Below are 12,113 nucleotides of genomic sequence, written 5' to 3'. Positions count from 1 at the left end.
GGGCGCTCGGGGCGCGCACTGGCCACGGAACTCACCGCGCTGACGGCGGCGGCGGCGCCGGACGGCGCGGGGCCGGGCGCGTCCTGCCTCCTCAGGCGGGACTTGAGGCTCTTCATGGCCAAGACCTAGCAGTCCCGCTCCCGCCGAGCGCGGCGCCCCCGACCAGCGTGCGAACCTTAAAGTCAGCCTGCTGGAAACGCGCGGAGGAGGCGGCGGCGCGGGCGGTCCCGGCCCCACCTGCCACCTGGGGGCCCCGGGCGGCCGTCGGCTCCGAGCCTGCGGCGGGACTCCCCTCCCACAGCCAATCCGCCCACGACCCTGGTGGGGATGGGGCTGGCTCTGACCAATAGGAATCGGGGAAGGGGGAGGGACTTCCCTTTCAAACTTAATAACACCCTTCCTCTCCACGCAGGAAAAAGTTTGGAACTTCAGCTGGGGAAGCGATGGAGGTGAGCAGCCAGCGATGTGGAGCGACTCTAGAAGCTCCAGGCCATGGGCACCCCGACTACCTGGGTGATGGAGCGTCAGGTCTAGAGAGAGCATGGAGTCTAGCCTACACCAGCTCTCTTCTACCCGGACTCCCCTCCTCTCTCCACCCACGTGCTCTTTCCCAAGTAAATTTCTCTTTCTTCCGGCTGATCCCAGAAAAGACTCTTGGTCACCTGCACACTCACCGGCTTCCAAGAACAACTTCCCTTACATCGGTTGATGTTTCGCTAGACAGATCCCAGTATCTGGAAACAACTACTCGCATCCAAAACTCCAGGGGAAAAAATAAAAGAAAAAACAGACTTTGAAGAATAAGGTAACAGTTGCACAGAAGTGTTAGGAACAGACTGAAAACGTTATAGAAAATCAAAGCACATGTCATGTGCTCAATAATTATTTGTTGAGTCCAGAATCCACTGCTTTGGAGGGTAAGAGTTGAAAGTTGGAGGGGGAGAGCTTTAATCAAAAATGACGCACACGGTCAAAGTGATACATAAAAAGTTGTCAAAGAAAAAAAAATTGTCTTTTTTTCAAAAAAAATTATGGTGTTTCCTGTAGAAACACGTTACAGGTGAAAGTATACAATGAAATTAATTCATCCTGTCCAGAAATCTGGATGGATAAACAGGCAAGTGAGCAACACCCAATAATTTGCTGTTATGGTGACATCTTCAGAAGTCTTCCTGGGAGTCAGTTTTTCCCAGGAAAATATTTATTCTAGCAGTCACCCATTTGAAAAGACAAACAGTCCCCATTTCCCACTAACAAAGGGCTCCTTTTGTCTGAAAGGTCAGTTGCTTCTTTGGAGTTTCCTTAGAATAACTAAAGATTTTATTCGAATAGTGTAAGGAAGTTTTCAGAACTGTTTTGGAGAGACAACATTCCCGTGTTTACCCTTAACAAAACACTAAGTAACAGTTAACTACTTGAGAAAATTACTAAATTTTCTCTTGATTAGTTCTATGGAAGTAAATTTTCTTCCACCTCCTTCCTCAAGATCTACAGTCATTCAGTTTTGTTGGCTCTTTATAGTGTCTGTGGATAGCTAGTTACTCTCCGTCCTCATCTGCCACTGCAGATCCAAAATTATCTCATACCTGGATGTTATAGAAGCTTTCCAACAGAGTGTTGGTCAGGTTGCTGACCTCTGAACTCCCAATCGTCAAAAAATTTTACAAAATATTCCTCCTTTGCTCAAACAGCTTCAGGGCTAATAAAATTTAACTCTTTTACTTGGCATTTAAGGCCGTATAATATGTACCCAACCCTGTTTTCCAGCTGACACTCCAAGCAAACTCTTCGGCCCATTCCTCAAACATGGGTCTTGCCTTTTAATTTTCACATCTTTATGCATGCTAATCCTTCCTCCAGTAATTTTCTCTCTGTCTACATTCATCTAACAAAATTCTACTGCCCCCCACCAAGAATGATCAGAAGAGAGCACAATGGGAACTTCTGGAGCATTGTACTATTCTATCTGGTTATATAACTAGTGTGCTGATTGCATAACTAATGTGTTCAGTTTGTATAGAATCAGTTAGCTTGTAGTCTTTATGATATGTGCACTTTTATATATGTTATACTTGAATTTTAAAAGTCTTTTAAACTCATACATCCATTCCAAGTGTCCTCCCCTCTAATAGAGCATTTTCTGATCACTCAACTGAAAGTGATTTCTCCATCTTCAGAATGACTAAATTGAACTTCTCAGATGATACTAACACATATGTTCTGAACAAGCATTATTTCAGTACTAGACTTCAAACTCCCTAAACCCAGGGAGTAACTGATCCATGTTTGAATTCCCTAGAGTGCTCAGCATGTATCAGGTGCTTGATAAATATTTCTGAATAGATTGATGCATTTTTTTTTGTTACTAGACTGCATTACAGTTTTGTTGTGTGTATTCACGTCACACAGGATTGCTACTTTCCCTGTGGTGAATGCTGGGTGTCTCTTGAGCATCCAAGTTCTCGGAGTCCTAGTAACTGGTCTCTTTTCAGTTGTTACTGGATAAAGCAAAGGAAGCAGACAGCCACAAGTACAGCTTACATCAGTTTCCAAAAATGCGTGGGCAAGTTATTTTTATAAACTGTCTGCATGATGCCCCATGGTGTCTGTGTTCAGTGGCCTTTGTGGATTTTTCCAGGCTGGAAACTTGATAGCTGTTGTCTGCGTATTCCCATTCCAGAGCTGCTAAGTAAATAGCACTGGTTTGAATGTGCAGTACATCTTTTTTGTATTGATCTAGAAGCTCCCCACATGAAGTAAAGGCACTTTTATTAGTATTCAGCCAGACAGGTTTTGGTTTTTTTTTTAACCATTATCACTATTATTTATTTTTTATCATTTTATCATATTGTTTAGTTTTTATTATTTATTTTCTTCAGAGCAAAAGACACTTATCAAATCCAGATGGAATTTATTTGGTACCATGCTGAATCTATGTGATTTTTTGTTGTTGTTTTGCTTCTTATAATATATGAGGTCTGGAAGGCAAATGCATTTAAAATTATTTTAATAGGTTATACATTCATAATATAAAGACATCTCAAGTAATACAGAAGGGGGAAAGTGAGTCTCCTTACCACCTCTATTCTTTGGCTCTTGCAGTCAAGGAACTTGTATTCTAGCCTGGGGGACAAAGCTAACTAACACATAGCTCAACTGGAGAGCAACTGCTTACTAAACTGTATGGTAGAGTGCAGATGTGGGTGGTATTTAGGGAAGGAAAGATCAGGAAATAAGTTTGCATGTAGGGAGAATAGCCAAGGTTGGGAGAAGATTCAGTGAGTGTACTGAGAAGGAACACCAAGAAGGCAAAGGATTCCCTGAGGACCAGCCAAAGCAGATAAGAGAGTTGGGTTGGGAGATGCTCGTTGATAACCATGTGATGATAATGGCAACATGATGACAAAGACAAATTAAGCACAGATAATAAAAAATTTACAGTTAAAATGATCTACTTTTAATCACACGTTTTATGAATTTTATGTCCAACAACTTCCCTCTTCATTTTCAGAACTTCCTGTCTCCCCTGGTAACCCCAGAGAACTCTGCCAACAAAGTCAGTCAGTAATTCCGTGGAGAATCCCAGGACATCAGTCATTCTCTCCCAGCTCAGATACCAAAGCAGATTAGTGGCAGAACCACGTGTGGCCACAGGGTCATGAGGAAAGGCACCTCCACCCACAACCTATAGGGCAGCCCCAGGAATGAGAGACCTGAGGCAGTTCTCACACCCTCTTCTCTTGCCACAGTCAAAACTAAAACACGTTGCATAAGAGAGCTTTAAAAAAAAATAAATAGGTCATCTTTGGCACTAATTTTAAAACCATCTGCATTTCTAGTAAGCTCTCCAATGACTCCATCCTGGAAAACTCGAGTGGGAGGAAGAAAAGTAGGCAGAGAAGGTAACTGCTTCCCTCTTACAGAAACTCTTTTAATCTCCTGCTGAGGGCTGTTTTGTGTTCTGCTGTAGCAAGCTTGAGCCTACCAATTATCTCCTGAAGAGGACTGCTTTCTGTCTCCCTGTCCTCCTTGGCATTTACAGACTGTCATTCATGTATGACACATCAAATGTGTCATTAGTTTCAATACTGAAAGAGGGAGCAGAAAAGCAGGGAGCGGCGTTGTCAGGAACAAAACCAGACTTCCCTGTCATAACTGAGCTTACACCTAAAAACAGCCATAACTTTTTCTCTGAACTCAGTCAGGTTTAAAGTCAGAAAGTCCAACCCATCTCCTTTGGTGAAAAGTAGCCTTTATTATCGAGTCTTGATTACACAAAGCTCCAGAAATACCACTGGCCCCTCTCTGTGAGACTGATGGCCCTCGGTGTGAGTGGTAGAAGCTCTGGATTGCCTTTTTTAAAACAGGCTACTCAACCTGGAACCCAGATAAACTCAAGGCATTTGGTTCAGGAACCAGTAAGCATCTGACTTCCATGATAAACTTTCCTGGATTCCAGACCCTGGATTTTTCTTATCTTGGCCAGCACACCAGGATATTCACAATAAGCCAAAAAACTTTCAAGACTTCAGCACTGTCGAAGTGGAATAGAAAAGTTTCTTGCTTTTACATTGAAAATATGGCAAATAAAGAATATCTCTGTAAGAGTTTAAATGATAGTCTTGATTGAATAATTACTAGTAAATTATGTTACTGGAATACCATAAGTTGTTCCATGCCAATCTTTGCTACTTAAGCTAATGAAAGAACATTCCAAACAATAAGTCAAGGTAAATCTCACGTTCAAATATGCTTGGTAAAGGTCCCAGGCTTTATGGTACATATTTAGCAATGATCTTACAGTCATTTGAATTAAAACTATAGTGGTTTAGGTTATGCTGAAAGAAAAGTCACAGCAAAATGCTGGATAAATACATGTTCTAAAAAAGTTATATGTAAACACAGCTTATTATGTATATTAGATACTATATTATTATACTTCACATTATACAAGATTATATTATTATTTTTAAGCATTATTTAGGATCCATTTTTTTTGAGGCAAGTAATAGTGACTTTTTCAGAAAGTCAGCAGACTGAAAATGGAATTCTTCATAAAATAGCTTCACAAATTAACAAATCTTTATGTAAGCCCTAATTTTCATATAAAAAATTGAACCATATTAGTGTGGGTAAATTTGTATTTCAAAAGGTTAATCTTCAAAATCAGTTACTTGCACAGTATCATACAGGATTTATGTTTTATGTGTGTTTGGATTTGGTTACCAAATGACTCAGACTTGCTTCCTGTATAAGAAAAGCTTGCAAAAAATTTTTGTCTGTACCCTTTCTTCAAAACTATTTGCATCAATGTTTAAATTACTATCAAAAATTAAAATTTAATTTTGTATCAAATTTCTAAGTAATGCTTAGTTGCAATGCTTATTTGAGAGAAAATTTTAAATTAAGATACAGTTTTTGTGTACTGTGGCATTATTCCACACGGCACATAAGCAATAAGGGCAGTTTTAAAAGCATTCTTTAACTGTTCAAAGAGATTTGTCCACCCTGATGCCCTCATGAATTAACCATGTATATATACTTTACATCAGTGATATCAATTTAATATAAGCATCAAGATATTCAATAATAATGGATCAATTTATGCTTTGCTTTCACAATTGCTGTTTTATGAATGATGTTGCTACAAGCAAAATATATAAAATAACTAATCAGTTAAAATATTATCACAGCCTGGACTTCAAAGAGTTACATTTTAATTCTGTAATACTAAGGAGAAGCATTACATATTGTGTTCCATAAACTTCAAGACCATTCCTAGACCTAAATAACAATTAAGAACTGTTCCTTTGAATCTTAGGAGGGTGTAGTTCATGAATTACCTGAAGATCAAGGCATAGCATTTTAAGGCTAAACTAAAAGGCATCTTTCTTCCACTCCTGAGACATGAAGAGAATAATAAACTCTCAAGATGCATCAACGTTTCGGCTCGTAACTCTGAAGTGACAGTCATCAAGTTAACAAATACAAATAACCCTAATGCCTGAAGGGTTGGGCTCTGATTAGCCGAGTAAATCCTAATTAAAGTGACTTTGGAGAATCTCCAAATATGAATCACAGCAAACCCCTAACAACAACAAAGCTCACACTACCATATGAACCCTTATGGCCAGAAAGCCCCCATCCAATATCACATTGCTCCAAGTAAACACTAGATGTCCACACTTTCAATGCTTTCATTTAAATCACACTTCTCTCCAAAAAGAAACTGAGGTGACATAAAAGATTTCTCTGATGGTTCAAACAGTAAAAAATCTGCCAGCAATGCAAGAGACCCAGGTTCCATTCCCGGGTCAGGAAGATCCCCTGGAGAAGGGAATGTTTATCTACTCCAGTATTCTTGCCTGAAGAATTCCATGGACAGAGGCCGTTGGCTGACTATTGTCCGTGGGGTCACAAAGAGTCAGACATGACTGAAAGGCTAACACTTTTTAAACAAATCTTACTACCATACTTTCCTTAAGAAAAGTAGGAAATAAACCAGAGGAAGGGATTGTTAAAACAACTATTATTGATGGCCCGTTTTATTATTATTATTATTTATTTATTTGACTATATTGGGTCTTCACTGTGGCATAAGGATCTTTAGTTGTTGCATGCAAACTCTTAGTTGTGATATGTGGGCTCTACTTCCCTGATCAGGGATCAAACCCAGGCCACTTGCATTGGGAGCATGGAGTCTTAGATAGCCACTGGACCACTAGGGAAGTCCCGCTGTTCTGGGTTTGAAATTTGGCTTTCCACTTCCTAACAGCTAGGGCAAAACAAAAATGGAAACAATCAGTGACAGCTTTAATATGAGGAAAGGAAGAGACACAACAGGTTCTTCATAGAAGTCAAGTTTTCCTGATGCTGCATTGTAGAATATATTTCTCGTATGGGTGTGGCGTCACATACAGAACAGTGAGCAGTGTGGTAGACAATCTCCTCACTTATGTTTATCCTTGCAGTATTTAGAAATACCTTTGTTAAGCATCCAGGATGTTCATTCATTCACTCAGCAAGTGTTAGTCACAGATGATGTGTGAGACAGTGCTGAGGAAACAAAAGGGAACAAGGTGGACAAGGGATTTGCTCTTATGGAGCTTAATTCTCGCAAGAGTGTTGGAAGGGAGGAGAAAATGTAAACACACAAATAAGTGACCAAGATAAAGTCAGATAGTGGTACTTGAGGAAAATAGGAAGAGTCATGTGCTAGAGAATAAGGGAGGAGGGGGTTACCGCAGATTGGGTACTCAAGAAGGTCTCTTGGAGAAGTGAATTTGACCTCAAGTTTGGATGAGATCAAATTAAGCCTCCTCAAGCAGGCTTAAAGGAGCCTGCCAAGTATAGATATGGACAGGACTTCCCTGGCAGCCTAGTGGTTAAGACTTCGCCTTTCAATGCAGAGGGTGTGGGTTCCATCCCTGGTTGGGGAGCAAAGAGATCCCACATGCCTTGTGGCAGAAAAAAACAAACATAAAACAGAATGTTGTAACAAATTCAATAAAGACTTTTAAAATGGTCCACATCAAAAGATCTTAACAACAACAAAAAAAAGTGTAACTGTGGAGGCAGAGGAAACAGCAAATGCAGAGGCCCTAAGGGGAGGTCCAGGTTAGTGTGTTGAAGGAACACACGGAAAGCCAGTATGACTGGCACATAATGGGGAAAGAATATGAGCAAGATGAGTTTGGAGATGCAGGCTGAAGCCAACACAAGTAAGGCCTTGTGGGCCAATGTAAGGTTTTGGATTGTTTTCTAACAGGAAGCTAATTAAGTAAGAGATGATGGGATCATGTTATATACTGAAAATATCTTTCTTTTTATGGGGGAAGAACTGATCACAAATGACCAAGAAAGAAAGCAGGAGGGTATGAACAGGACTGGAACACAGTCTAGAGATAGAACTAACTTGCTAGCAGACTGGATACGGAGAGGAGACATTAAGCGACTAAGTGGATGGTGGTGCCATTTACTGGGTGGGAATGACTACAGGAGTTCTGCTTCAAAGGGAACTGTGTAAATTTTGTGTCCTGTGGCATGTTATTTGAGTGTTATTTTTTGGTCATGCTGTTTGAACTTCCCATTGGGCATCCCAGTGGGGATATATTGGTTTGGCCAAAAAGTTCATTCGGAGTTTTCCCATAAGATATTATGGAAAAACCATGAATGAACTATCTTATGGAAAAACCCCAAAAGAACTTTAACTGGACAGTCTAAACAGCAGTATTTTAACTAGACAATCTAAACAGCCAGAGTGAAACTCACTGGAGAGATGGGGCTGGTGACACAGATTTGGAAATTAAAAGCTGATAAATGAAATGTAAGGCCATGGAACCAGATGAGCTCTATTGTGGAAGAAGAGGGCCAAAGGCCAAGATATGGATACTGCAGCACTTAGAAAACAAGAGAGAGGGTGAGGAGGAGGAGACTGAGAAACAACGGCCAGAGAGCAGGCAGAAACCCAGAGGGTGGTGATGCAGCAGCCAAGAGAGGATGGATTTTCAAAGGTCAGCTCTGCCAAATAGTGCTGAAAGATGGAGAAGCATGAAGACAGATGAGAGACCATTGGACTTGGCATGAAGTACAGTACGAATAGCCTTGACAAAACAATTTCCATCAGATTTGGCTAAAATAGGTTCAAGACAGGATGGAAAGTAATGGGATGGAGATTATGAACAACATGGTGTAAAAGGGAGCAGAGAAATGGGGATAATAGCTAGAGGGCAACAAGAGGTCAGTAGAAGTCTTTTTAACGTGGGAGCTATTGCTACTAAAGCTTTTCTGTAAGCTGGAAGGAGAATGATCCAGGAGAGGGGCAAGGACTCATGAAACAGAGAAGGGAGCTGTTCATAGGGATTAAGTCCTTGAGAAGGTGAAAAGAGGGTCTGATTCCTCAGACAGAAGCCTGAAGTCATCATCTGTATTAACAGGAAGGAAGGCAAAAAAATACAGGCACAGATACACAGAGGTTGGTATATTTAGAGGAAAGAAAAATAGAAGACCTCAAGTGGGTTACATCTATTTTCTTATTAATCATGATCATCAGTTAAAGGAAAGATGAGCAGTGAGGAAATGGGGTTTTTGGAAGTTTGAGGAGAAATGAGAAGGTGTGAAAGAGTCAATATCTTTCAGTCTTACAACTCCAAAATATCCATTTTCTCTGCCTGAACTGAGATCCTCAATGTTATTCTGGGAGTATGAAACAACTATCCAACTGATCAATTTCTACTAGTAAAGGGATCCATTCAGACCGGGACCCCCAATACCTAAACCACCAAGCAGCACATATTGGTTATTTTGGGTTCCCAGGCTGTAAAGCAGGGATCGGTTAAAATACTGAGCCACCAAGGGACCACATCTCACCTTTTTGTGTGTATGGACCCCACCACACAAAGTGCCACTATTGAATACTACTATTACTGTGTTTGTGTTTAGTTGCTCAGTCGTGTCCGACGCTTTGCAACCCATTGGACCATAGCCCACCAGGCTCTTCTCTCCATGGGATTTCCCAGGCAAGAATACTGGAGTGGTTGCCATTTCCTTCTCCAGGGGATCTTCCTGACTCAGGGATCTAACCTGCATCTCCTGTGTCTCCTGCATTGCAGGCAGATTCTTTACCTGCTAAGTCATCAGGGAAGTCCCAGTGACTTGCTTACTACCTGAGTCACATGTATTGAGATACCACCACGTACCAAGCACAGTGCTAAGTTCTCTACATTTGTTGTTTCTTTTGATACTCCCAACAACTAATTGAGCAGCATGTACTATTATTACCTCAGTTTTATAAGTGATGCATATGAAGCTTACAAAGGCTAAATTGTATCAACATGAGAGACAGTGAAGTTGTCCATGAGATGGGAAAGACAGTCAGCAATTATTAATAATGCCATATAATTAGAAAAGATGTTGTGTAAATGAATGCAAAACCAAATCTATTCGTAAATAAGGTATTCATGCTTGTTAATAATTTGCCCACAGAGAAAAAAACTATAAAGCCAAAACTGAAATAAAAGACCTGTACCTATAAAGGTATACAATTCGCTATAGAAAGTTAAAATCCTTCAGAAAGTCCAACATGGATAAACGGGAATTTAGAAACCCCAGTTGATTCTACAAAGTCTGTCAAAGAAGTGATTCAACTGGTGGTGCAGAATTGGTAAAATGTTTAACAGTTGGCTTTTTAAATTTTCTTGTGGGGTTAATGGGTTTGCAGTAATTGCCCAGTTCCATAGCGTAAGTAATCCCACTTTGGAGTTCAAGTCAGCATGGAGTTAAGCTTGTAAAAATTCCTTAAAATTTAAGAATCAGCTCTTATAGCCCACCACTGGAAAAAGTGAGTAAGAGACCTTCTGGGACCATCAGACCTCATGTTTCCTCATGTATGTTTAGCAAGGATGACTTTGAGATCTCAGAATTTCAGTTGTTCTGAGATTGTAGCACCCCTTCTATGGGCTAAATGAATAAAATAAAAGGAAATCTCTAACTATAAGAACACTGATTCTAATGTACTTTTGATACTAGGATTAGGAATAGATGTAAGAGACCATCTTGTTCCACTGTTTGCATTTTGTTCAGATCTTCTGTCTTTTTTTCCAAAATATTGAAATAATGAAATGAATAAGGTATAATCACATACAGAGATTCAGAGTGGTCACTTTCTGTGTTTTAATATATCTGTATAATTTGAGGCCTACAGCTTCCACAAATAAGTGCTGAGAAGTTGGTGTTGACATTGGATAATGTAAGTGACTGAGTTTTCTGTCCGAAAACAACTCAAACACAAAGATTTAGGTTAATGTCATCTTAAACAAAGGATTCATTGACCATCTTGTCTCAGGTTTAAGATTATGAATACTCACCGAAGTGGTGCATTTATAAAGTCACAGGTGATTGGTGATTGTTATGTGAAATTCCAAAAGATTGTCTTCCCACTTTCATTCCTGATTCATGTCAGAACAAGCAGAACTTAGAGTGTAGGGTTGAAAAAGACTCTAGAGTGAAAGCAAGTTTTCTTTCAGACATGTTCCCCAGATTTTTTTGGTTTTTTGGCTAATGTTCCCGGTATTGTAGGAGCCCTGCATTCTCTTGTCCACTTTAAGCAAAAATCTAGTCAATGCTGTCTAAAATTGAGATTCTACATAAACATTTCAAAAAACAATTGAAATAGCAAACAGCATCATTAAAAACAGGAAAAGTTAAGCAATATGAGAGTTCGTGATTGAGAAAATTGATTCACTCATTCATCCATTCAATACTTGCTGAGTACTTTTTAAGTGCCAGGCACTCTTCAGACTCCTTGAGATTAATCATTGTTCCTGAAGGACAAAGAACAGAAAGTGAAACATGCCCATGTGACTGGAACAACATGAAAAAGGGCAAGAGATGGATATGAAATGAGAGAAGTAAGGTGGAGTAAAAAGTTACATCATGTAGTTACCGTAGGATATTGTAAGGGCTGCAGAGCTAGCGTTGCCTATAATGCACCCTTATCTAGCAGCACGGAGGCTATTCCAGCCTGGAACTAAAGATAAAAAATCTCAGGTGTTGTCAGCAAATATAAATGATAATCTGAGCCACAGGAATAGATAAGAAGGCCCAGGAGGTATGTGGAGTAAACCATAGGACAGAGCCTAAGGAATGGTAATCTTTAGAGAATGGATAGAGAAATGCAGGCCAGCAAACTTCAGGATCAAGAGGCCAAATGTCAGTAAATATTAAGTACAAGTGATACAGACGGAAGTCAACAGCTACTTTTCTACTGTCATTCTCACAGAGCACAGCTTGTCAAACACTCAGAACACTTCTGAGCCACACCCTATCTTCACTCGTGAGAGAACAAATAAACCTAAGGCACCCGACACAGCCTGACGTGGCAAGACCCTATTTGCACTGCTGCTGCTGCTAAGTCACTGCAGTCTTGTCCGAGTCTGTGCGACCCCATAGACGGCAGCCCACCAGGCTCCCCCATCCCCGGGATTCTCCAGGCAAGAACACTGGAGTGGGTTGCCATTTCCTTCTCCAATGCATGAAAGTGGAAAGTGAAAAGTGAAAGTGAAGTCACTCAGTAGCGTCCGACTCTTAGCAACCCCATGGACTGCAGCCTACCA

At 40.4% G+C, this 12,113-nt stretch overlaps 1 protein-coding gene across 1 annotated transcript in view; it reads right to left on the bottom strand.

The window, feature by feature from the left end:
* Window positions 1-288, bottom strand: part of UACA (uveal autoantigen with coiled-coil domains and ankyrin repeats) — an 83,965-nt gene extending 83,677 nt beyond the window's left edge. Inside the window, exon 1 of the mRNA XM_043919749.1 lies at window positions 36-288. Within this exon, the coding sequence (XP_043775684.1) occupies window positions 36-116 (81 nt within the window). The 5' untranslated portion in view covers window positions 117-288. The remainder of the gene's footprint in view (window positions 1-35) is intronic.
* Between the last annotated feature and the right edge of the window lie 11,825 nt (window positions 289-12,113).

The sequence above is a fragment of the Cervus elaphus genome, chromosome 12 (genome assembly GCF_910594005.1).
Source record: "Cervus elaphus chromosome 12, mCerEla1.1, whole genome shotgun sequence".
NCBI lineage: Eukaryota > Metazoa > Chordata > Mammalia > Artiodactyla > Cervidae > Cervus > Cervus elaphus.
Note: the sequence above shows the minus strand (reverse complement) of the source record. Positions and strands in the feature narration are given on the sequence as shown.